The sequence below is a fragment of the Phoenix dactylifera genome, unplaced genomic scaffold (genome assembly GCF_009389715.1).
Source record: "Phoenix dactylifera cultivar Barhee BC4 unplaced genomic scaffold, palm_55x_up_171113_PBpolish2nd_filt_p 000146F, whole genome shotgun sequence".
Classification (NCBI taxonomy): domain Eukaryota; kingdom Viridiplantae; phylum Streptophyta; class Magnoliopsida; order Arecales; family Arecaceae; genus Phoenix; species Phoenix dactylifera.
In genome coordinates, this window is record NW_024067700.1 from 113879 (window position 1) to 140110 (window position 26232).

Genomic DNA, 26232 nt, shown 5'->3' on the forward strand with positions numbered 1-26232 from the left:
ATAATTCTCCTCAGAACTATTGTCAATGCTGCCCATAACTGTAGAAAACATATTATGCAAAAAATAAAACATCTGTAGCAAATAAAACAAATGATATATAAACATATAATGCAAATACATATAATATAATAAAATCATAACATCTATAATATCCATAAAATCAATAGCATCCACGACACATTATCCAAGAGATACCACAAATACATATAGTCCATCATCATTCTATAATAGAAGTTCATAATTAAAACTACAAAACATATTGCCATAATAGTACGTCAACAACTATTTATGTAAGTTTGACATTCGCTTGAGCCATTCAATTCGAAGATTGGTATCTCGGAGAGCCATAAACATCTCTCGATGTTCTCTTTTAAGGAGCACCTCAGCAGCAATCAAAAGCAGTTCAGGTTGTGCTACCATCTCAGGCATCATATGCACTACGTCCATCACCTCATCGATACTACATCCAGGTTTATCAATCATCTTGGATGGCACTGTACTTTTCTTCTCCACTGCATCAATAAGACGACTCAATTGCTGAGATAGTTGTGCAGCACCCCCAACCTTCTTGCATTTCTTATCATGCAAAGTAGAGCCAACTCTTTTCTTTCCTCTCTCTTGGATAGCATCAGATGCAAGAGTAAGGTTAACATTAAAATTATCAGTGGGAACATCATCAATTTTATATGCAATCATATGATGGTTCTGATCTGAGTCACCTAAGCCCTCAAACGTATCATTATTAACCCCATCCAATCTCTCATATACTCCAATTGTGTCCTCAACATCCTCCTGCACCCGTAAAGCTGGTGCCCAGGCCCCCTCCCCAGTGGCACTAGTACCTCTAAATAACCTATCCAATTTTATGGCATGTTGTAGACCACGTTCTCGAAACTTAGCTGCATCAGGAATCTCCTGCAAGTTAACATATATAGTTGTCAATAGTAGTTTATAGGTTAGTATAAAAAATCTTACAAATATTAAACTAGTGGCACGTGTACCCGCAATTTTTTTTCCCACCATGCATCTGGTGCATCTATTGTATTTCTAACAGGATCCCATCCAAGTCCTGTTTCCTTTCCCACCAATTTCATCCAAATGCTCCAATTTGCTTTTAGGTTATCCCACTTATTTTTAAATTTTTTGTAGTCATATTGATTTCCAATCTTCTCATTGAATTTTTTAATTATATTGGCCCACCCTACCCTATTGAAATGTGTTCCTGGGCGATTACCAGCTTCAACTTTACCAATACATATATCGATAAACTCTTCTATCAATTTTTCATTCCAAATGGCCTTCCTCTTCTTCTCATCTTGGGTTGATGGACCAGCAAGGGTATGTTGGCTCTTCTTAGACATTTGTTCTTCTTACAATGCAACAACAAAGACATTAAACATTTTGTCAATCATAAGTCATGATTTCATCCATATGAATAAAACACCTTGTAAAGCATATTAGAAAAACAATGAGATATTAGACAAGGCATGCAATAAGAGGCAAAGTTTCTATACATGGTTGGACAAAAGGTCAACTAAATATAGAATCAAGGATTTGATGGATGGCTATTATGATACTAAATAAAGAAATTGCCATTACCATGTATAAACTTACTCTTCCCATTCCTAACTAGGTAGCAGCATTTTTGCCATGGCCCATGCATCCTCTTGTGGCTGCTGCATTTTGTTCATTTTCCTCATTATCTACCTTGTAATTGTGAAGGGGGTGTATGTCTATCTATTCCATCTTGAAGTAATATTCATCTTTATACCATTATAGCTACTCTTATTTTTGATAAACATGTATGTATAACCTGAGCATTAGCTTAGTGGCCCCCCTTCGTCGGAGTTTGATATATCTGAGCCCCAGCTTGCTTCTGATGGTGCAATTCGATGGTTATCTATGTCCGTCAATCTTGTGATCTCTAGCTTACATGAAATGGTTTAAAACCACTTGTGGTTTCCTGTATTGCTGCCTTACACATGACCCTTTCTTTTAAACTCTTCTATAATTGGTGGATGAGTTCTCAGGAAAAATTTGCCTACGTACCATGATCTCCTTTCTTTTTAAATTTCAACTTCCAGATCTTGTAGGACTCTCTCTTTCTATTGGAAATAAGATCAGATTAATAGGAACATTTATTACCTTATTTTTCTCCAGTATCTCGATTTTATATTGTAAATCCATTAGCACCTACAGGTTCTTTCCTTTTGGCTCTCAGAACATGCTCATATGATTCTGTAATAAATATGAAAATTGATTATTTCTAAAGGAATAAAAGTAATAGCGCACCGAGATTTCTCTTAAAAATTGATTATTTCTAACTGCACTTTGTTGCTTGCACTAACTAAGCTCAGGCCAACAAGAACTAGCCACCAACATTATTCTTCATTGGATCTCTAGGGAACCAGTGGGGGATTTAAATGCAGTACCTCCTGTACTGCAAGGAGGTATTCTAAGAGGATTTTGAGGTGCCCACATCATGAGAATTTTAATAATATGAAAAAACATAAGATTCATAATCTACCCCACACTATTCAGCCAATTTATAATAAACAAATCTTTATGAATGCGTTGCATGTTTGGTGGGTACAATATGACCAACCCAAGCCATGCACATGTTATATAAAACCAGCCAGAACTTTTCTATGTTGGGCTGCTGTATAAAAACCCAAAACATATTACATTGTCAAGTTTCCAATATTAGCCAAATACGATGTTGAGTACCCAATATCTTCTCGGCAATATTGGAAGTATTAGTAACAACATTATGCGCCACTAAAATGACAATAAGGTGTAAGATCTTTTAATTAAAACATGCTTCAATATTCATCCAATGTTCATTCTTGGAATCACTAGCAGTGAATTTTGTTGAAAAATGACAATGTAAGTAGTAATTTGGATCTTTAAGTCAAAAGCATAAGCATAAAATATTTTGCCTAATTAAGGATAAAAGGAGTATTCTTACTTATTAAAACTTCAAAGTGCAATGGAGATTGCAAATTTCTGGGCCACTAGCTGACTGTACCTGACAGAGAATGATCCAATCTTAAGTTAGAAGCCAACAATAATATTACCAAACTCCATTAAAATTCTAAATACAAATCTATCTCTCTCTCTGTAACAGAGAAAGGAAAAACTTGGTCCACCCGAACCAGAGAGAGGAAAAATTTGGTCCACCTGAACCACAGAGGGAATTCTCTCTCTTTGTAACAGAGATTTCTCTCTCTGTTCTCTCTCGGAGAGAGATTTCCCTCTTCTGTAACAGAGAGGGGAAGAGATTTCCCTCTCTGTTCTCTCTCTCTCTCCCTCTGTAACAGAGAGGGAGAGAGATTTTCCTCTCGGTTCTCTCTCTCTCTCTCTCCCTCTGTAACAGAGAGGGAGAAGATCTCGCCGTCCACCCGAATTCCCTCCCTGCAACAGAGAGAGGATCTCGCGGTCCACCGTGGACCGAGAGATCATTAAGCGTACAGAGAGAAGAGGATCTCTCTGTGTTATAGAGAGAGATCCTCTCTCTCTGTAACAGAGGGAGATCTCGCAGTCACCCGAGGACCGCGAGATCAGTAAGGGAAGGCATCGTGGACCGCGGTGGTGCGGTCCACGGTCTCGCGGCTAGAGCATGGACCGAGGATCTCTCTCTGTAACAAAGGATCGCGATCACCCGTGGACCGCGAGAGGGGAGGCATCGTGGACCACGGTGCTGCGGTCCACGGTGTCGCGGCTACAGCCTGGACTGCGGCATCGCGGTCCAGGGGCTCTTCTTTGTTCATCGCGGTCCAGGGGTTCTTCTTCGTGGTCCACGCTCGAGGAGGACCTCAGCGTGGGCCGCGAGGTTGATGATAAAAAAAAAACAGTAGATTGATTTTGGAAGGTACGGAGAAGAATTTAAAATTTTTTCTTCTAAAATGTGGTTCAAGAGATGCATACAAAAATTAAAAAGAAAAATACATTTTCTTACGGAAGGGAGTCTGACGGCTAGGGTTCTTGGCTCAAGCAGATTTTTAAGTTTATAAAGGGACAAGCTATGTAATTATTATATTTTAATATGGGCATTTTTGTCAAAAATACAGCTTTTCGAAAAAGCTGAAACAGCTTCCTCCCAAAAGCTCCAAATTGGAGCTTCCTCCCAAAAGCTGTTTTCAGCTTTCCGCAAAAGCTGAAACAGCTTTTTGAAAAATTTACCAAACACAGTTTTTCATCTAAAAGTACTTTTGGCAAAAGCTCCCCCAAACAGGGCCTAAGTTCTTCGCAAATATCTCATTGGACATGTTCTAAAAGGAATTGATCTTAATATAGTCCATGAAGATCAGAGAAGAAGTCTAAAGTTTCCTGTTTGAAAGACTTCAGTCAACTTCTAAGCAAAAAGGATAAGTTTAAGTTGATTCTGATAAGTTTTATTCAAGGAACACAGTCAAAGAGTCGACCCCCGCGAAACATGAGTCGACCCTTGTGTAGTTTAAAGTAAACAGAAAGTTTTTCATCGCCTGAGAAAAACTTAAAGAGTCAACCCTTGTTCAAAATGAGTCGACCCCGAAAATGAAGAGTCGACCCTTGCGTTTGAAGAGTCGACTCCTGCTCAATCTCAGCGCTGGCCTGAAAAAACTAAAGCGTGAGCCGACCCTTGTGTTTAAAGAGGCGACTCCTGATGAAGATGAGCCAATCCTTAAGAATTAAGAGTCGACCCTTTGAGGATGACACAACAAAAGCTCTCTCCACGATTTGAAGTGCCGATCCAGAAAGAACATAAGTCGACCCCTGAGATACAAGAGTCGACCCTTGTACTGCTGGGACCACAACGGGAAGCTGTGAACGATTTTTGTCTTCTTCTGTAACAGAAAATGATTCTTATCAAAACGGGAAGAAAGGAATTCAAATCCCACTGAAGAATTTGTCTATAAATACAAGGGAACCTCAGAAAGAAAATAAGAAGAAAAGGGAAAAGATTCTAAAGAAAACAAAAGATTTTCCACTGAGAAAAAGAGAAGAAAAGCTTAACAGTTCATCATCCTCACCGACACTGAATCTAAAACTTTCTCCTGTGAGAAAATCAGTCGAAGCTTCTCACTGTTGGGAACCCGCCCATGCCGCTGATATTTCAAAAATTTTTCAGATGGCAGCGGAATCGGCATGCACGGTGATGAGAGCACAAAAGTGCGATCTATATATCACTTAAATTAGTCTTATTGTTAACAGATGATGATAATTTCGTCGAGTTAATATTATACTTTTGTTTCATATAGGTTATCGTAAATCAGAAATAAAATGCATATTTGATACAAATTTGGTTCAGGAAGATGCATAGCCCAAGCTGTGCGACCCGATCTCGCCATGGCCTAGTCGAGCCCATCATCTCGCAAGCATCTCCACGTGCAAGCCGCATCCCCTCAACCAGATTTCACCCACCTCAACCATTCACGAGTCCAAAGAACTGTGATCTTTCCCCCAAATCAGGATATGTGATCTGATCTCCCGCACCCAATCTCCAGCTCCTCTCACGCGTGCATCCCCTGTTTCCGCTCACCCAAATTTCGTCCGCCCGCGATCGCCTCCCAGCAGCCCGTGAACAGCTCCCGTGCACAATCACAGCGTCCGTCCGAGCTTCTCCCCAGCGATGCAACCATTTCCATCTCCAGCCCGCGATCAACGCTCCCATGCTTCAGCCCGTAATCATCTCCTCCTTTCACCAGCGTCGGATCCAGCCGTCCCCAGCATCCCGTGAATGGTCCCAGCGTCCGCGAAGCACCCGCGATCAACTCCCGTCTTCGTCCGCGGCTTCCAGCAATTTTCTCAGATCCACATCGTCCGCCCGCCTCTTCCGCCCGTCCAACTTCCGTTTCAACATTCTCCCAGCATCATAACCGGAAACAGCATCCGAGCAACCCGCGGCCAGCCGGGATCCACCTCCCTGATGACCGTTTTCTCCCAGATTTCATGATCCCTTCCCGCATCTCCTCCATCGTCCGACTGATCCTCCCACGTCTTCTCCGCGTGCGCCTCCTTCCAGCTCCGCATCAGTCCTCCCAAGCATCCGCCTCCTCCACAGCGGTTCACGATCATCTCCCGGACCTCCACAGCTCCCGCGAGCCCGCGATCACCGCCCGGCCGTCCGCCTCCGCCCGCAATCACCTCCACAGCTTCCTCCCGTCAATCCCGTGGCGACCTCCAACATTCACGGATCTACCTCCCGAGATCCTGCACCCGCTTCCCCTCCACTCCATGCTCCGGCAATCTATAAGAAGGGGTGGAGGAAGAACAAGGGAGGGGGCTCTCATTGACGAAAACAGAGGAGGCGGCCCCCTTGGTTGCAAACGAAAAAAAAAAAAGAGAGAAAGGGAAACAGGGGATGCCCTGTTTCCGAAAATAAAAAGAGAGAAAAAAAAATAGAGAGAGAGAAAGGGAAGGATGTTGATGTTTGTGATGGCTGGCTAATCCCTTAGGTGAAGGGTGATGGAGGAACCCTTGATGTATTGCTATCATTGAAGTAAATTCTAAACCTTTAATTCTTATAGATTTATATTTCCAATATATTATAGATTCTTGCATAATTATTTTATAGATAGTTCTTTAATGGTTTATGTTGATCGACATGTGGACCGCTTTAGTATTTGATTTGTCGTTGATTTAATAGGCACGATAAATGCTTAGAAATAGAGTTCATATGTCCCTAAAATATATCTCATGCTTTGATCTATCTTACATTGATATCTTTAATCAAGAATCGAAGATTTATTTCTTGAATGCAAAATTATCAAGGGGGATTCCAGATCCCTACTCCATCTTAATCTATCCATACTTTGATTCTCTGTGCATTGATTTGTTTTCTATTTGCAAAACACCATCTTAATCAACAAATTATTAATCTGAGATTACGCTAATAATCCATATTTCGTTCCCTGAGGAATCGACCTCGGACTCCCGAGTTATATTACTTGTGCGATTCTCCTGCACTTGGGAGAACAGTTTTATTTTAGCACCAAGTTTTTGGCGCCGTTGCCGGGGAACGGCTGAGTTATTAGCATAATTTTAGATTTAATTTTTACCTTAGTAGTTAGTATTTTTCTTTTGAAAAAAAAAAAAATTGCATCTTTACTACTATTTTTAATTCCCCGCACAGTTTGCATCAAACTCTGATATCATAGCAATTAGCCGTCTGATTTGACTCAAATTTGGTCAGCTAGTGCAAGACACATTGTTGAATAATCTGAACGGTCTGATTGACATTCTGAGACTTTTAAGACCATTAGATTAATATAAAATCTTGCTGATTTCTGTTTTGAATTTTCTGCATTTAATTTTTTTTTTTAGAATCAGAATTTTATTGTTATTATATCTCATTAACCCTTGTTGCTAATTGAAAATTAAAAAAAAAAAAAAGGAAAGAGGAAAAACCTAAAATTTCAAATTTCAAATTTCAAATTTCAACTCATAAAATTTAAAAAAAAAAAGAAATAATTTGCTTGATCACCTATTCAATGAAATTTAATGTCATGCCATAAAACATTAAAAAAAAAAAAATCTCTTGATTGTTGCATATAGTATAAGGCATCTGCATAAAATATTTTAAGGGCAGAACCCATTTAAAAAGATAAGGTCGGGATTTCATCACTCGTCCTTAGCCCAAAAATCACCCCAGTGCATAAATATCCTAAGCTTAACTAAAATCAACTAGACGTTGGCCCCTAAGGACATTCGAGCTCAATAGGACGAAGACCACCGAAAGTTGCACCAATTTCGCTCTGTGGCTTAGTTGATGTCTAGGCAAGCTTTGTCCCTATAAGGGAGACAGTTCATCTGTTCGAGGCAAGTGGGTTTTAAGTGGGACCTTTGCGAACGCATCGTGACCCCTCCACTTACCTGGGAGCTTACCTGGTCAACTAGGTTCATTAGACCGGATTGGAGGCTTAGGTGTCCTCTTCAAACCAGTTAGGAGCTGTCTAGAAATTTAAGAAAAACATTAGAAATTGAGGTGTAATGTTTTGTTGCATGATTGATTGAGAGTAAATTTTTGAATTAAGGTGTCGTTTTAGGGTATCTTTAGTTGGTACTTATATTTATTTTTTTTATTTAAAAAAAATATAAAAAAAAAGAGAGGGAAATATTTTGCATGCTAAAGTGGAATAGGGACGACACCGGTCGATTAAGTCGTACAACTTTAGATCATCCCTTAGGACATACTTCTAAAATTCCTTCGCAATATCTCACACCTTGTGAGATGGCTGATCTAAATGAAGATGCTGGGAGTCACCACAATAGAGAACGAGAACCCCATGTTATGACTCTAAGACAATACCTACAACCGGCTAGGACTAGTCAGCCTTCATGCATAATTTTTCCTGATAATGTAGGACATTTTGACATCAAACCAGGGGTAATCCAATTGCTGCCCAAGTTTCATGGGTTAGAGTCCGAAAGTCCGTATCTTCATTTAAAGGATTTTGAAGAATTGAGCATTACATTTAGAGTGCCAAATGTCACCGAGGATGTCCTCAAGTTGACATTGTTCCCTTTCTCTCTAAAGGATAAGGCCAAAACATGGCTAAACTCTTTGCGACCTAGATCAATAAGAAATTGGCAAGATATGCAGAGAGAATTTCTAAAGAAGTTCTTCCCCACACAAAGGACCAACTTTTTAAAAAGACATATTAGCAATTTCCAACAAAAAGATAATGAAACATTTTATGAATGTTGGGAAAGATTTAAAGACCTTCTTCTCTCATGCCCTCATCACGGGTTCGAAACTTGGAGAACCATTAGCTTCTTTTATGAAGGTTTATCTCCACAGTTAAAACAATTTGTAGAAACCATGTGCAATGGTAGATTTTTAGAAAAACACCCTGATGAGGCGTGGGAATATTTGGATTCTCTTGCTGAGACTGCCCAACTTTGGGATAACGGGGATAGAAACACCAAGTCTTTACCTAAGCCTACTAACTCTGTACAGGGAGGCCTTTACAACCTCAGAACTGAGGATGATCTTCATGCTAAAATGGCAGCCCTCACTAGGAAGGTAGAAGAAATTGAGCTTAGGAAGGTTGAGCCTGTCAAGACTATAGAGCTTAGAAACGAATGTTGTGGTATCTGCGATATGTCGGGTCATACTACTACAGATTGTCCCACCATACCAGCATTCAAAGAAGTCTTGCACGATCAAGCAAATGCGATGAACTCCTACCAAAAGCATTATAACGATCCATACTCGAATACCTATAACCCTGGTTGGAAGAATCATCCAAATTTTAGGTGGAGAAACGATCACTCTCAACAGTCACATCATTTAGCTCCTCCACCTGCACATCCTACTTATGCACCATCACCTTCTCAAAAGCCAAATATTGAGGATACCTTGCAATCCATACAAACTTTTCTACAAGGTCAAGCTAATATCAATGCTCAAAATACTCGAAATTTTGAAGACATAAGGAACCAATTGTCAATGTTGACTACCGTCCTAAGTACCCAAGAGAAGGGTAAGCTTCCAGCTCAACCCCAACCTAACCCACAAGTGCACGGTAGTAATAATACGGATCTTTCTAGTTCGCATACAGAACATGCAAAGAGTATCATGACTTTGCGTAATGGAAAAGTCATTGATCATACCGTCCCATTAAAACCGCAGGCCACTTCTAATTCTGATGCTCCTAAAGTTGATGAAAGGGACAAAGAAGAAATTGAGGTTCCAACTTCTACCGAGAAAGTTGAATGCCCTTTTCCTCCACCTTTTCCACAACAATTAAAGCCGTTGCAAAAGCTCGAACCTAATTCTGAAATTCTTGAGCTTTTTAAGCAAGTAAAAATCAACATACCTCTTCTTGATGCAATCAAACAAGTACCTTCATATGCCAAATTTTTGAAGGACTTGTGTACCGTCAAACGCCGATTAAATGTTAAGAAGAAGGCATTTTTAACTGAAAATGTGAGTGCTATTTTGCAGCACAATATTCTCCCTAAGTATAAAGATCCAGGTTGCCCAACCATCTCATGCATCATAGGCGACTTTAGGATAGAGCGAGCATTGTTAGATTTAGGAGCGAGTGTGAATTTGTTGCCATATTCTGTATATGAGCAACTTGGTTTAGGTGAGTTGAAGCCAACCTCCGTCACTTTGCAATTAGCTGACAGATCAGTTAAAATTCCAAGAGGGATTATCGAGGATGTATTAGTCCAAGTAGACAAGTTCTACTTTCCTGTAGATTTTATTGTATTGGACACACATCCGGCTTCGAACTCACAATCTCAGATTCCGGTCATTTTAGGACGTCCATTCCTTGCGACTTCTAATGCATTAATTAATTGTAGGAATGGTGTCATGAAGCTTTCTTTTGGTAATATGACCTTAGAACTGAACATTTTTAATGTGTGCAAACAACCCAATGATTCCGAAGAGAGTAAGGAGGTTGATTGGGTTGAAACCATCGCAGAAGAATATTTGTTAGCTAAAGCAATTAACGACCCATCCAATGATAGCTTAATTGATTGGTGTCCTAATGGAACCGATGACGATGATTTGTCAGTCACACCTATTGTGGATAATCTGGATATCAAGATGGTCAATGGGTGGAGACCAAAAGAAGGAGAATTTGAGAGATTGTTGCCTCGAGAGGTAAAAATAATTCCATCCCATGAGCAAGCACCCAAGCTCGAATTGAAACCCTTACCAAAGGAACTTAAGTATGCATTTCTTGGACCCGAGGATACTTTTCCTGTAATCATCTCGTCTGGACTTGATCATACCCAAGAAAGAAAATTAATTGATGTTTTAAAGAATCATAAAGGAGCCTTAGGATGGTCTATTGCCGACTTGAAGGGAATTAGCCCCTTAATTTGCACGCACCGGATATATTTGGAGGACAATGCCAAAACCACAAGGCAAATGCAACGAAGGTTAAATCCTACGATGAGAGATGTGGTTAAGGCAGAAGTCCTCAAGTTGCTTGATGTGGGTATTATTTACCCAATTTCCGATAGCAAGTGGGTAAGCCCTACTCAAGTTGTTCCTAAGAAGTCGGGTTTGACGGTAGTAGAAAATGAACAAGGTGAACTAGTTCCAACTCGTGTCCCGACGAGTTGGCGCATGTGTGTTGACTACCGAAAGCTTAATTTGGTCACACGAAAGGATCACTTTCCTCTACCCTTCCTAGACCAAGTATTGGAGAGAGTTGCAGGGCATGCTTTCTATTGTTTTCTTGATGGCTATTCGGGATATTATCAAATTGAAATTTCACCAGAAGATCAAGAGAAGACCACCTTCACTTGTCCTTTTGGCACATTTGCTTTCCGACGAATGCCATTTGGGTTGTGTAATGCACCCGCAACATTTCAAAGATGCATGCTCAGCATTTTTGAAGACATGAACGAAAAATTTTTGGAAGTGTTCATGGATGACTTCTCCATTTTTGGTGACTCATTTGATGATTGCTTGTCACATTTACAAGCAGTCTTAGCTCGATGTATAGAAAAGAATTTGATATTGAATTGGGAGAAATGCCACTTCATGGTGCCAAAAGGAATTGTCTTAGGACATATTGTTTCATCGAAGGGCATGGAAGTAGATAGAGCTAAGACTGATTTAATTGCTAAGCTACCTGCACCCAAGACAGTTAGAGATGTCAGATCATTTTTGGGTCATGCCGGATTCTATAGGAGGTTCATCAAGGACTTTAGTGTCATAGCTCGACCATTATGTAACCTCCTATCCCTTGATACACCGTTCAATTGGACTGAAACCTGTCAGGAGGCATTTGAAAAGTTGAAGTCTATGCTTAGCACTGCACCCATCGTGCGACCACCCGATTGGTCATTACCATTTGAGATTATGTGCGACGCTAGCGACTATGCGATAGGAGCTGTCTTAGGACAACGCAAGGATAATAAGCCATATGTCATTTACTATGCAAGCAAAACCTTAAACGATGCTCAAATGCATTACACCACCACCGAGAAGGAATTGCTTGCAGTAGTATTTGCCTTAGATAAATTTCGCTCTTATATCCTTGGTGCTCCTATTGTTATCTTCACGGACCATGCGGCACTAAAATATTTGTTGGATAAGAAAGAGGCCAAACCACGCTTAATACGATGGATACTTCTACTCCAAGAATTTGACATCACTATCAAAGATAAAAAAGGAGTAGAAAATGTGGTTGCTGACCATTTATCACGATTAGTTTTTCATGATTCAGTGCCACAGTTTTCCATCAAGGACTCATTCCCTGAAGAGCAGTTGTTTGCACTTTCTAGTATACCATGGTATGCAGATATTGTAAATTTTCTTGTTACAAACCGGATGCCAGAGCATTGGGGGTCGACAGATAGAAAAATTTTCTTGCGCGAAGTAAAAAATTATTACTATGACGATCCCTATTTATTTAAATATTGCAACGATCAAATCCTTAGACGATGCATACCGGATCATGATATACAAAGCGTACTTTCTTTCTGCCACACTAATGCTTGCGGTGGACATTTTGCCTCTAAGAAAACTGTTGCAAAGGTCTTGCAATGTGGTTTCTATTGGCCTACTATGTTCAAAGATGCCCACGAGTTCTGCAGGACATGTGATCCATGTCAACGTATTGGAAGCCTAACTCGTAGGCAAATGATGCCTCTTCAACCCATTACTATTATCGAAATTTTCGATTGTTGGGGCATCGATTTTATGGGCCCATTCCCACCATCTTTTGGATATGAGTACATTTTAGTTGGGGTCGAGTATGTGTCCAAATGGGTAGAAGCTGTCGCTTGTAAGACCAATGATCACAAACCTGTCCTAAAGTTTTTAAAAGAAAATATTTTTTCACGATTTGGGATGCCTAAGGTCATAATTAGTGACGGTGGAAAACACTTTTGTAATAAGCCTTTTGAGACATTATTAAAAAAGTATGGTGTCACCCACAGAGTTGCTACCCCATATCACCCGCAAACTAGTGGCCAAGTAGAATTAGCCAATAGGAAAATCAAGCGTATTTTAGAAAAAACGGTAAATCCATCACGAAAAGATTGGTCCTTAAAACTATCAGATGCATTATGGGCCTATCGTACTGCATACAAAACCAATCTTGGCATGTCTCCCTACCGGCTAGTCTACGGAAAAGCGTGTCATTTGCCCGTAGAAATAGAACATAAATCGTATTGGGCAATTAGAAAATTGAATTTTGATTTACAAGATGCCGGTCTAGCTAGAAAATTGCAATTAAACGAGCTTAATGAGATTCGCAGAGATGCTTATGACAATGCTAAAATTTGCAAAGAACGAATGAAGATCTTACATGATAAATCAATTTTAAAAAAATCTTTTGAACCTTTGCAAAAAGTTCTTTTATATGATTTCCGCTTACATCTGTTTCCTGGTAAGTTACGATCAAGGTGGACAGGTCCTTTCATTGTAAAAACTGTTTTTCCACATGGGGCGATAGAGATTGAGAATCCACGGGATGGTAGAATTTTTAAGGTAAATGGACATAGGTTAAAACCTTTTCTTGAGAATTTTGCAGATGAAGAGGACTCCTTTTTCTTGGGGGAGCCTTCTTATGACTGAGCATGAAGGCAAAGGTACGTGTATATTAGTTAGGATTATTTTTCTAGTTTTGTAGGTTTTATTTTCTGGATATCAACAGCTCAAGGTATTCCTCTTCTCTTCAATATTATTTTCTCTACTGTCTTTCATTATAGCTTTCTTGTATCTATTACATTGAGGACAATGCAATGTTTAAGTTGGGGGGAGGGAAGTATTTTGAAAAAAAAAAAAATTGCATTCTTTTCTAAGCAAATGCACATGTATTTTCATATTGAGTTTGTGCAACTATTACGGCAAGGAACACATGCATATTATGACTGATCAGAGACCTATTATTAGATCCCCGCACATGTACTTAATGATTATAGGAAGGCCTCAGGAGTTCATATTTGTTTAATGCATTTTTATTAAGCCGTATCTATAAAAGAAGTACGAGTATCCTTGTCCGTACTATAAGGTTCATGATTTGGTTTTCACATAAAGATAGAGGTTGAATACCCTGGCTAGATCACCTAAGTGCCTTATGTTCCGACCTTGGTTGACCTATAGTCACGAGGCAGTCACGTTATATGGTTCAGTTTACCTTCTCTATTTTGAAAAAAAAAAATAATAAAAAAATAAATAAATAAATAAATGAGGAGATGACAAGTCTAACCTCGTGGTGTAGTCTGGTTCGAGTAATTAAGCCCGAGGGGTGTTTCACCTAATGCCTTGAGCCAACTGGATCAGGAGTCATTGGCCGAAAACTCGTTACATGGATCTTACTAGAGCCTAAGGGGGTTGGACTATTGTAATCGTCATATTTGTTTAAAAATAAAAATAAGCATGAATAAGGTTGGTTGGACTGAACCCAGTGACATGTGGTAATGGCTGGTTTGACTCCATTAACTTGGAACTCTGTGTACTTTGGATATTTAGTTGGGATTGATAGCTCCTTCTTTTTATGCGAACCATTCTTGACAATTTTAGACAACATGAGATATTCCGAAAATTTGATGGATCAGGTCCTAATAAACTGTAGTAAACACTTGTGAACTTGAGTAGTACACCTAAAATTCAAGCGGTACCATGTTGTGGTGGAGGTATTAGTACTCTGAGAAAGTCATATTATTTTATGCACACTACACTTTCATATTTCCCCTTGCTTTGATAGTTGCCATGCTTGAAAATATATATTAATTACATGGGTATTAGCTTAGAATTTAGGACCGCATGTCATATCATTCATGATGTTTGTGGGTAACATCCCTGAAAACCCTCACGAGACAACACTCGTCCACTAGGGTAACCTAGGGGTTTAACGGCTTGTTGCACATGCTAAGTGCAATCGTGATGCCCTACGAAAATGGGTACATATCTTAGTTTTATGTCTTTAGCTTTAATAAAAAGTCAAAGAATTGACCAACACTTTTTGTACTCTCATGTTATTATTTACTCTGAATTGCTAGAGACTAGCAATAAGCTAGTTGGGGGGTGTGATGAGAGCACAAAAGTGCGATCTATATATCACTTAAATTAGTCTTATTGTTAACAGATGATGATAATTTCGTCGAGTTAATATTATACTTTTGTTTCATATAGGTTATCGTAAATCAGAAATAAAATGCATATTTGATACAAATTTGGTTCAGGAAGATGCATAGCCCAAGCTGTGCGACCCGATCTCGCCATGGCCTAGTCGAGCCCATCATCTCGCAAGCATCTCCACGTGCAAGCCGCATCCCCTCAACCAGATTTCACCCACCTCAACCATTCACGAGTCCAAAGAACTGTGATCTTTCCCCCAAATCAGGATATGTGATCTGATCTCCCGCACCCAATCTCCAGCTCCTCTCACGCGTGCATCCCCTGTTTCCGCTCACCCAAATTTCGTCCGCCCGCGATCGCCTCCCAGCAGCCCGTGAACAGCTCCCGTGCACAATCACAGCGTCCATCCGAGCTTCTCCCCAGCGATGCAACCATTTCCATCTCCAGCCCGCGATCAACGCTCCCATGCTTCAGCCCGTAATCATCTCCTCCTTTCACCAGCGTCGGATCCAGCCGTCCCCAGCATCCCGTGAATGGTCCCAGCGTCCGCGAAGCACCCGCGATCAACTCCCGTCTTCGTCCGCGGCTTCCAGCAATTTTCTCAGATCCACATCGTCCGCCCGCCTCTTCCGCCCGTCCAACTTCCGTTTCAACATTCTCCCAGCATCATAACCGGAAACAGCATCCGAGCAACCCGCGGCCAGCCGGGATCCACCTCCCTGATGACCGTTTTCTCCCAGATTTCATGATCCCTTCCCGCATCTCCTCCATCGTCCGACTGATCCTCCCACGTCTTCTCCGCGTGCGCCTCCTTCCAGCTCCGCATCAGTCCTCCCAAGCATCCGCCTCCTCCACAGCGGTTCACGATCATCTCCCGGACCTCCACAGCTCCCGCGAGCCCGCGATCACCGCCCGGCCGTCCGCCTCCGCCCGCAATCACCTCCACAGCTTCCTCCCGTCAATCCCGTGGCGACCTCCAACGTTCACGGATCTACCTCCCGAGATCCTGCACCCGCTTCCCCTCCACTCCATGCTCCGGCAATCTATAAGAAGGGGTGGAGGAAGAACAAGGGAGGGGGCTCTCATTGACGAAAACAGAGGAGGCGGCCCCCTTGGTTGCAAACGAAAAAAAAAAAAGAGAGAAAGGGAAACAGGGGATGCCCTGTTTCCGAAAATAAAAAGAGAGAAAAAAAAATAGAGAGAGAGAAAGGGAAGGATGTTGATGTTTGTGATGGCTGGCTAATCCCTTAGGTGAAGGGTGATGGAGGAACCCTTGATGTATTGCTATCATTGAAGTAAATTCTAAACCTTTAATTCTTATAGATTTATATTTCCAATATATTATAGATTCTTGCATAATTATTTTATAGATAGTTCTTTAATGGTTTATGTTGATCGACATGTGGACCGCTTTAGTATTTGATTTGTCGTTGATTTAATAGGCACGATAAATGCTTAGAAATAGAGTTCATATGTCCCTAAAATATATCCCATGCTTTGATCTATCTTACATTGATATCTTTAATCAAGAATCGAAGATTTATTTCTTGAATGCAAAATTATCAAGGGGGATTCCAGATCCCTACTCCATCTTAATCTATCCATACTTTGATTCTCTGTGCATTGATTTGTTTTCTATTTGCAAAACACCATCTTAATCAACAAATTATTAATCTGAGATTACGCTAATAATCCATATTTCGTTCCCTGAGGAATCGACCTCGGACTCCCGAGTTATATTACTTGTGCGATTCTCCTGCACTTGGGAGAACAGTTTTATTTTAGCACCACACGGGTTCGACGTTCATCGCATGAACGCTTGTTTCGAGACCTTTCGTAATTAGGTAAGAATTAAAGCTTTTAAAACAATAGGAAGATCGAATCTTCACCTTGCGCGGGTAGACGATCACCGCGAATCTGAATTCGTGGTTATGGAAGAGGGTTCGCTTGAAGCCGTTCAAACGTCCGGCCTCTACGGGTATCCACACGAAGTAGAGAACCGATCAAAGCTTTCTTGTCTTCCCGGGGTGCTAGCTCCCTTGCAAAGACTCCTTTGATGGCTGATCTCTTCTCTTTCTTTCAACTCTTGAAAGTGCTTGAGAGGAGGAAGAAGAAGGTTGAAGAAGAGGAAGAAGAAGAATCCCCACGCAGCTTTCTTTCTTTTCCCTGCGTTGGAAGGAAGAAGGGAGGAAGAGGATGCCGCCAACCTTTGGCCTTGGTCTTCCTTGCTTGCGGCTGATCACAAGAAGAGAGGAGAGGGAGGCTCACGGCAAGGAGAAGGAGGAGTTCTTCTATGCTTAGGGCGCCGGCCTCACACCTCCTTTTATAGCCATCTAGGGTTCCTACTAAGTAGGAACCCTAGACATCTTTCCAAAGAGGGGGCGCCGGCCCCCTCTCTTGTGCCGCACCAATGGATCAAGGGGGAGGGGCTTGCGCCCCTCCCTCTTGGTAAACCCTAGTCCACATTAGGGTTTGCATTGCCCTAATGTGGTCAAGCCCTAATCCTATTAGGTTTAGCCCAAGGGTGAACCAATGGATCCAATCTAGGTAAGTCCTAATCCAATTAGAACTTGAATCAATTTTGACTCAATTGAACTCTTCAATCCTAATCCAATTAGGAGTCTTATTGATTCATTAGATTAATAATTAATTGTGACTTAAGAAACCCTAATCCATATTAGGATGTATTTAGTCCTAATCCAATTAGGATTAGATTTGAATCCGAAGTCCTAATCCAATTAGGATTCCTAGGAATCCTACTCCAAGTAGGAATCCGATTTAGATTCAAAATTCCTAATCTCATTAGGATTGAGGAATCCTATTCCAAGTAGGAATCCCAGTCCTAATCCAATTAGAACTCTAGGTATCCTTCCCGAAGTAAGATTCTTGTTTCAAGTCCAATTAATTAATTCCTTTTTCCTTCTTCAACCTTTTATCAATCAAATTGATTTCTTGTGATTCCTAATCACGATTTCAACCATCGGATCGGTCAATACTTCTAGTGTGTGTGACCCCATAGGTTCTATTCTGACTGGTAGTGAGATATATTGTGATCTCTATCACTATATCATTGAAAACTCCTTTCAATGGGTTGGAACGATTCCAACTCAACTCATTGGGGTTTATCGATCATCAAGATAATCCCTTATGAGTCCCACCATCCACCAGTGACACCTAGCAGCATGTAGTGGCTACCCAGCAGAATGGAATGATGAACCTCTAGGTGCAGTTAACATGTGATATAGTCCTACTATCGTGGATCCCTACAGGACGGAGGTCATGGACAACTCGTCAAACCCCATCGTCTGTCATATGTCAAGATTTATTCGACTCGAGTTCGATAGTGAGAAACTCTTTCTCCACTGTGTATACTGCCCCGGCCGAGGTCTTACGAACTCAGTCTTATAAATCACATAGGATCTCTCCTTATCTATCAAGGTCGATAGATTCCATATAGGTGCATACCCTACTCCTACAGTGAACTTACTGCAGCCAATCTACACTGCATGGACCCATATGGCTAGAGACCATGTATATGTGCAGTCAAACTACAATAACCTCACTGTGAGTAGCCGAAGCACCGCAGGTCAAAGGACCAGTCACACTACTGCAACATCAAGCAAGTCACTGACGAGTGGATAGACATCCAAGTGACTTCTTGTATTGGTCACGCTCAGTACCCTTGTTCTCTAACAAGCACCTGCACTATCACTTCAGTGTCCCTACACTGTGGACTCAAGTCTCGTCCATTCAGAAGGAGAGTGATCTGTGCACTGATCGGATCGATCACCGTCCTCGTGATGATCCTTTGATCAGGAGCATTTAGAAATTAATCACCAATGATACATGGCTCAAATTCTCAACTCTTGAGAATATGTATCATCATCTTATTAATTTCTTGGACGATTCATAGACACATAAACAATATGAATGAAAAAGATACCTTTTATTTATTCAATAATAAATAGTCAAGTACAAAATTATGTCCCTAGAATCAACAATGTGTCAGCCAAATTGGCTTCTAGGGCATACATCTAACAATCTCCCACTTGCACTAAAGCCAATTGGTCATATATCTTAGGCCCATCTTCTCAAGGTGGGCTTCAGTCTTTTGCTGACTCAGCTGCTTAGTGAACGGGTCTGCCACGTTATCCGCGGAGTCTACTCTCTGCACCTCTACATATTTCTTCTCCACATAGTCGCGTATGAGGTGAAAGCGCCGCTCTATATGCTTAGACTTCTGATGAGACCTTGGCTCCTTAGCAAGGGCTATGGCGCCATTGTTATCGCAGTAGAGTGTTATGGCATCTGATGTCATCACATCCAGCTCTGCAATGAATTTCTTGAACCAGAAGCCTTCCTTAGCAGCTTCAGAGGCGGCGATGTATTCGGCTTCCATAGTCGAATCAGCAATGATCGGTTGTTTAGAACTCTTCCAATTCACCGTACCACCATTGCACAAGAACACGTATCCAGATGTTGACTTCCTGTCATCGACATCAGTCATGAAGTCTGAATCTGTGTACCCTTCTACCTTTAACTCTGATGATCCTCCAAAAACCAAGAATAAATCTTTAGTTCTTCTCAAGTACTTAAGAATATTCTTCACAGCTGTCCAGTGTTCTTCACCTGGATTCGACTGATATCTGCTTGTGACACTCACAGCAAGAGCTATATCAGGTCGTGTACATAGCATGGCATACATGAGGCTTCCTATTGCCGATGCATAAGGAATCTTGCTCATGCGTTGAATCTCCTCAGGTGTGTTGGGGCACATCTTCTTGGAGAGATGAATTCCATGCCTTAGGGGTAAGAGACCCCTCTTGGAGTTTTCCATGCTGAACCTCTTCAGCACCTCCTCTATGTACATTTTCTGTGACAGGCCAAGCATCCTTTTAGATCTATCTCTATAGACCTTTATTCCCAAGATATAGGATGCTTCCCCAAGGTCTTTCATGGAGAATTCTTTTGACAACCAGACCTTGACCGAGGTTAGCATGGGAATATCATTCCCAATCAGGAGAATGTCATCTACGTACAGTACGAGAAAAGCGACAGCACTCCCACTAACCTTTTTATAAACACATGGTTCTTCCTCGTTTTTGATGAAATCAAACGTTTTGATTGTATCATCGAAACGAGTGTTCCAACTCCGAGAGGCTTGCTTTAGTCCATAGATGGACCTTTGCAGCTTGCAGACCTTGTGATCTCTATCACTGGAAGTGAAACCCAAAGGCTGTTCCATATAGATATCTTCATCAAGATATCCATTCAGGAAAGCAGTTTTCACATCCATCTGCCAGATTTCATAATCATGAAATGCTGCAATGGCAAGCAATGTTCGGATGGATTTTAGCATGGCTACAGGTGAAAAGGTCTCCTGATAGTCAATGCCTTCGCGCTGACTATACCCTTTCGCCACAAGCCTTGCCTTATAGGTCTCTACCTCTCCATCCGAACCTATCTTCCTTTTGTAGATCCATTTGCATCCAATAGGTACAATACCTTCTGGTGGATCTACTAAGGTCCAGACTTGGTTGGAATGCATGGAGTCTATCTCTGACTTCATAGCTTCCAGCCATTTCTCGGAATCGATATCAGATATCGCCTCGTTGTAGGTTTTGGGATCCTGTATGTGATCCCTATCTCCCACTAGGAACATTTCCTCAGTATCCTCTTCAAGTATACCTAAGTATCTATCGGGAGGATGGGAGACCCTACTAGATCTACGAGGTGGTCGAGGGACATCGTGTACTGGCTCTGTATGAATGGGTTCTATAGGATCCATGACTCGTTGCTTTTCAGAGACTTTCTCTTCAAGCTCAATTTTCCTCCCACTGCCTCTATCAAGGATAAACTGATTTTCCAAGAAGATGGCATGACGGCTCACAAACACATTGTGATCCTCTGAGACGTAAAAATTGTATCCTAATGACTCTTTAGGATATCCTATAAAACGAGCACTTATGGTCCTAGCCTCTAACTTGTCCGCCTGTAGTCGCTTGACGTGGGCCGGACATCCCCAAATCTTGAGATGACCCAGACTTGGTTTCTTACCATGCCATATCTCATACGGTGTGGTAGGAACGGATTTAGAGGGAACTCTATTCAATAAATAAATCGCTGTGAGTAAGGCATCTCCCCAAAGGAACATAGGTAAATCAGTGAAGCTCATCATGGACCTGACCATATCCAATAGGGTCCGATTTCTCCTCTCTGACACCCCGTTGAGTTGAGGTGTACCCGGAGGTGTCCATTGTGAGACTATGCCGTTTTCTTTGAGATAGTCCCGGAATTCCCTACTAAGGTATTCTCCTCCCCGATCTGATCGAAGAGCCTTAAGAGGTTTTCCAGTTTGTTTTTCTACTTCATTCTTGAACGCTTTGAACTTTTCAAAGGATTCAGACTTGTGTCTCATAAGATACACATACCCATACCGTGAATAATCATCGGTAAAGGTAATGAAGTAAGAATAACGTCCCCTGGCTAGCACATCGAATGGGCCACATACATCTGTATGTACTAGGGTAAGTATTTCAGTGGTCCTCTCCCCATGTCCTACAAAGGGTAGTCTAGCCATCTTTCCTTGAAGACAGGACTCGCAAACTGGATATGACTCGGAAGTCAATGAGCCTAAGAGCCCATCTTTATTCATTTTGTTCATTCTATCTTCTCCAATATGGCCAAGTCTGAGGTGCCACAAATATCTTTGGTTTATCTCATCTCTGGATCTTTTGGATCCTTTGGCACTCACATCTTGCTCGGTAACATTCACAGATACATCCATATGTAAATGGTAGAGACTGTCAATCATAAAACCACGTGCGACTATTTTATTTCTTAAATAAATAGAACAGCAGTCTTTGTCAAATGTAAAAACATGACCTTCCTGTGCTAGACATGAAACAGAAATCAAATTTCTGCTAGCAACAGGTACATAATAACAGTCTCTAAGTATTAAACTAAATCCAGACGGTAGTCGCAGATGGTAGGTGCCCACAGCCACAGCAGCAACTTTTGCCCCGTTGCCAACCCGAAGGGTTACCGCACCTTCCGCCAGCCTTCTACTTTCCTTTAGACCCTGCATGGTAGTGCACAAATGAGCACTAGAACCAGAATCTATAACCCAACTAGAAGTAGAAGAAACCGTTAGATTAGTTTCAATAATGAGCAAGTCTATACCTTCTGAAGGTGTGTCACCTTTCTTGTTCTTTAGGCTCTCGAGGTATGAAGGACAGTTTCTCTTCCAGTGGCCTTCGACATTGCAGTGGAAACATTTTCCTTTGTCGTTAGCCTTTTTCTTTTGAACTTCCTTCTTTGGCTTCTTGTCTTTCTTCTGCTTCTTTGCAGGCTTCTTTTTCTTCCAAGTAGACTTTCTCTTGGAACCAGAAGTCAACTCAGCAGCGAGGACATTGCCCCTTGAACCTTTCAAGGCTCTCTCAGCAGTTACCAACATGTTGATTAGTTCAGTCTTAGTGCATTCAATCTTATTCATGTGGTAGTTTACTATAAACTGACCAAATGAATCAGGAAGTGACTGTAGGATCAAATCCACTTGCAATTCCTTGTGCATGTCCATACCGAGCTTCTCAAGCTCCTCTAGGTCCTTGATCATGGTCAGACCGTGATCATGGACAGACTGCCCTTCGCGCATCTTTGCTTTGAAACGCCTCTTGGACACTTCAAAACGAGCTGTGCGACTCTGCTCACCATACAACTCTTGTAGGTGTGCCAGTATGTCCCTAGCAGTCTTTATATTTTCATGCTGGCATTGGAGTTCATTAGACATAGATGCCATCATATAGCATTTTACTCTAATGTCATCGTCCAACCACTTTTTATGCATCTCACGCTGAACATCAGTGGAACGTGCTGGTAATGTGGGGATATCTGAATCGAGTATATAGCCTATCTTCTCACAGTCCAAAACTATTTTGAGATTTCTAAGCCAGTCCTTGTAATTGGTTCCGGTCAGTCGGTTGGTCTCAAGAATACGGGTCAAAGGGTTTGAAGCCGACATTGTATCTGCAGAGAGTAAAGATTCCAGTTAGACTCTTGTACTTGATCCTAATCTGTCCTAAGGTCTTTTAGAACAAATATGACTCCCACTATTTTCTCGAATTCCTCACACTCCCCTGGTAGAAAAACGGAAATCCCACACGACTAGGGTTTCTAGTGGGTACTGCGGTCCCACCAATTCACATGCCACCTCACCTAACAGTTATTGGTGACACATAGATGGATGAGTGTACAACTCTTGTACAATGCTTCTCAAGCATGTTGCAATGCAACTTGGTCTCTAAGCCATGAAGACCTCACCTAACAGTTATTGGTCCCATTTCTTAGTTAAGTCAGACCCACCGTATAACCGTAGGAATAAAGTCGTCATTGGGTCCTCACCTAACAGTTATTGGTGCCCAACCCCACCTTTACCCTACAACATCTCATGTCTATAGAGAGGTCCAGCCCCCCAATGCAACTTGACTACTATATCCAGCCGAGACAAGTCAACATCAAAAAGGCCTTAGCAGCTCTACTACAGTGGAAGACCTATTGACTTAATATTGGTTAATCAGGTCTTAGTGTTTGCAACTTGAGCCTTTCATAAGAGGTAATCGAACAATTGGCCAGGTAAGCAGGTGGGAGGCTCCCCTTACTCAGAGAGTAAGGTCCTAATTAAGTAACCACCTTTCATGCTTTCCTAGACACCAATTAGATCAATTAATCTAATATGACTTGCTCATGTCGGTTCACTCTCGACTTGATTGAGGAGGTTTTAATTTAGGTCTCAATTGGATTTGCTACATCACATGTAGACCTATCTACCCGACTCTCATTCACATCACATGCAAACGGCGCATTGTAGGCAGTTATAATCGCGGCAATAATTAAAGCTAAACTTTAACTAGGTGATGATCATGGATTCTAATTAGGTCGTATTACAAGCACATGCACATCAATCGATCAAGTGGTCTTCAACTCTTGAATTGGATCCAAGCTTCCTTGATTCGATCCTTGATCAACTCTTGATCCCATCGCCATCAACCGCTTAGACCCCTGTTCATCTCATGCATCGTCTTCGACTTGATCGTTGATGTACATTACATCACAGAAATACAACCAGATGTAAAATAAAAATAAAAATAATTTACATCTCCTTTTAGGGGGCACGCAGGCCTCTCAAAACATCAAATAAGATGCATGCAAGCATCTGAAAAATTACATGACATCGCAGATCACATCGCAGGTCATTACATTTGATACCAAAAGGGGTTGAATCCTATGATCATCACCGTATGCTACAATTATAATTTTCAGATCTGAAACTTAACTGATTATATCATGACATAGGTCGCTGATCATGCTAATCATGATTCTAAACTTTGTAATCCCATTAACAATGCAATTAGAATCATCTTTTTATCACATAAAAATCAGCATGTAAAAATTCAGCACCCCTGAAAAAATCTGCATGCAGAATTTTTCAGCATGCATGATCAATCAATTTTCAGATCTAATAAGCCTTTAAATATTTAATTCTTACCTTAATCTACGAAGCCTAGGCTCTGATACCACTGTTGGGAACCCGCCCATGCCGCTGATATTTCAAAAATTTTTCAGATGGCAGCGGAATCGGCATGCACGGGTTCGACGTTCATCGCATGAACGCTTGTTTCGAGACCTTTCGTAATTAGGTAAGAATTAAAGCTTTTAAAACAATAGGAAGATCGAATCTTCACCTTGCGCGGGTAGACGATCATCGCGAATCTGAATTCGTGGTTATGGAAGAGGGTTCGCTTGAAGCCGTTCAAACGTCCGGCCTCTACGGGTATCCACACGAAGTAGAGAACCGATCAAAGCTTTCTTGTCTTCCCGGGGTGCTAGCTCCCTTGCAAAGACTCCTTTGATGGCTGATCTCTTCTCTTTCTTTCAACTCTTGAAAGTGCTTGAGAGGAGGAAGAAGAAGGTTGAAGAAGAGGAAGAAGAAGAATCCCCACGCAGCTTTCTTTCTTTTCCCTACGTTGGAAGGAAGAAGGGAGGAAGAGGATGCCGCCAACCTTTGGCCTTGGTCTTTCTTGCTTGCGGCTGATCACAAGAAGAGAGGAGAGGGAGGCTCACGGCAAGGAGAAGGAGGAGTTCTTCTATGCTTAGGGCGCCGGCCTCACACCTCCTTTTATAGCCATCTAGGGTTCCTACTAAGTAGGAACCCTAGACATCTTTCCAAAGAGGGGGCGCCGGCCCCCTCTCTTGTGCCGCACCAATGGATCAAGGGGGAGGGGCTTGCGCCCCTCCCTCTTGGTAAACCCTAGTCCACATTAGGGTTTGCATTGCCCTAATGTGGTCAAGCCCTAATCCTATTAGGTTTAGCCCAAGGGTGAACCAATGGATCCAATCTAGGTAAGTCCTAATCCAATTAGAACTTGAATCAATTTTGACTCAATTGAACTCTTCAATCCTAATCCAATTAGGAGTCTTATTGATTCATTAGATTAATAATTAATTGTGACTTAAGAAACCCTAATCCATATTAGGATGTATTTAGTCCTAATCCAATTAGGATTAGATTTGAATCCGAAGTCCTAATCCAATTAGGATTCCTAGGAATCCTACTCCAAGTAGGAATCCGATTTAGATTCAAAATTCCTAATCTCATTAGGATTGAGGAATCCTATTCCAAGTAGGAATCCCAGTCCTAATCCAATTAGAACTCTAGGTATCCTTCCCGAAGTAAGATTCTTGTTTCAAGTCCAATTAATTAATTCCTTTTTCCTTCTTCAACCTTTTATCAATCAAATTGATTTCTTGTGATTCCTAATCACGATTTCAACCATCGGATCGGTCAATACTTCTAGTGTGTGTGACCCCATAGGTTCTATTCTGACTGGTAGTGAGATATATTGTGATCTCTATCACTATATCATTGAAAACTCCTTTCAATGGGTTGGAACGATTCCAACTCAACTCATTGGGGTTTATCGATCATCAAGATAATCCCTTATGAGTCCCACCATCCACCAGTGACACCTAGCAGCATGTAGTGGCTACCCAGCAGAATGGAATGATGAACCTCTAGGTGCAGTTAACATGTGATATAGTCCTACTATCGTGGATCCCTACAGGACGGAGGTCATGGACAACTCGTCAAACCCCATCGTCTGTCATATGTCAAGATTTATTCGACTCGAGTTCGA

The 26232-nt window shown here is 41.4% G+C and overlaps 1 protein-coding gene and 1 non-coding gene across 2 annotated transcripts; both read right to left on the minus strand.

Moving 5' to 3' along the window:
• Positions 1 to 282: 282 nt before the first annotated feature.
• Positions 283 to 1361, minus strand: LOC120104949 (L10-interacting MYB domain-containing protein-like). The gene is made up of 2 exons (XM_039116933.1): positions 1002 to 1361; positions 283 to 915 (listed from the first exon to the last, which is right to left on the minus strand). The coding sequence occupies exons 1-2, from the start codon at positions 1359 to 1361 to the stop codon at positions 283 to 285; spliced, it is 993 nt and encodes a 330-aa protein (XP_038972861.1).
• Positions 1362 to 8623: 7262 nt separating this feature from the next.
• On the minus strand, positions 8624 to 8733 carry LOC120104954. The gene has a single exon (XR_005507355.1). It is a non-coding gene; the product is annotated as a small nucleolar RNA R71 (small nucleolar RNA).
• Positions 8734 to 26232: the final 17499 nt, after the last annotated feature.

Excerpts from the sequence above, each read along its gene's own strand:
- LOC120104949 (XM_039116933.1), bottom strand. The coding sequence starts at position 1,361 with ATGTCTAAGAAGAGCCAACATACCCTTGCTGGTCCATCAACCCAAGAT. Across the intron at positions 916-1,001 it reads GGTGGGAAAAAAAATTGCGG|GAGATTCCTGATGCAGCTAA; the intron begins GTACACGTGCCA and ends GTTAACTTGCAG.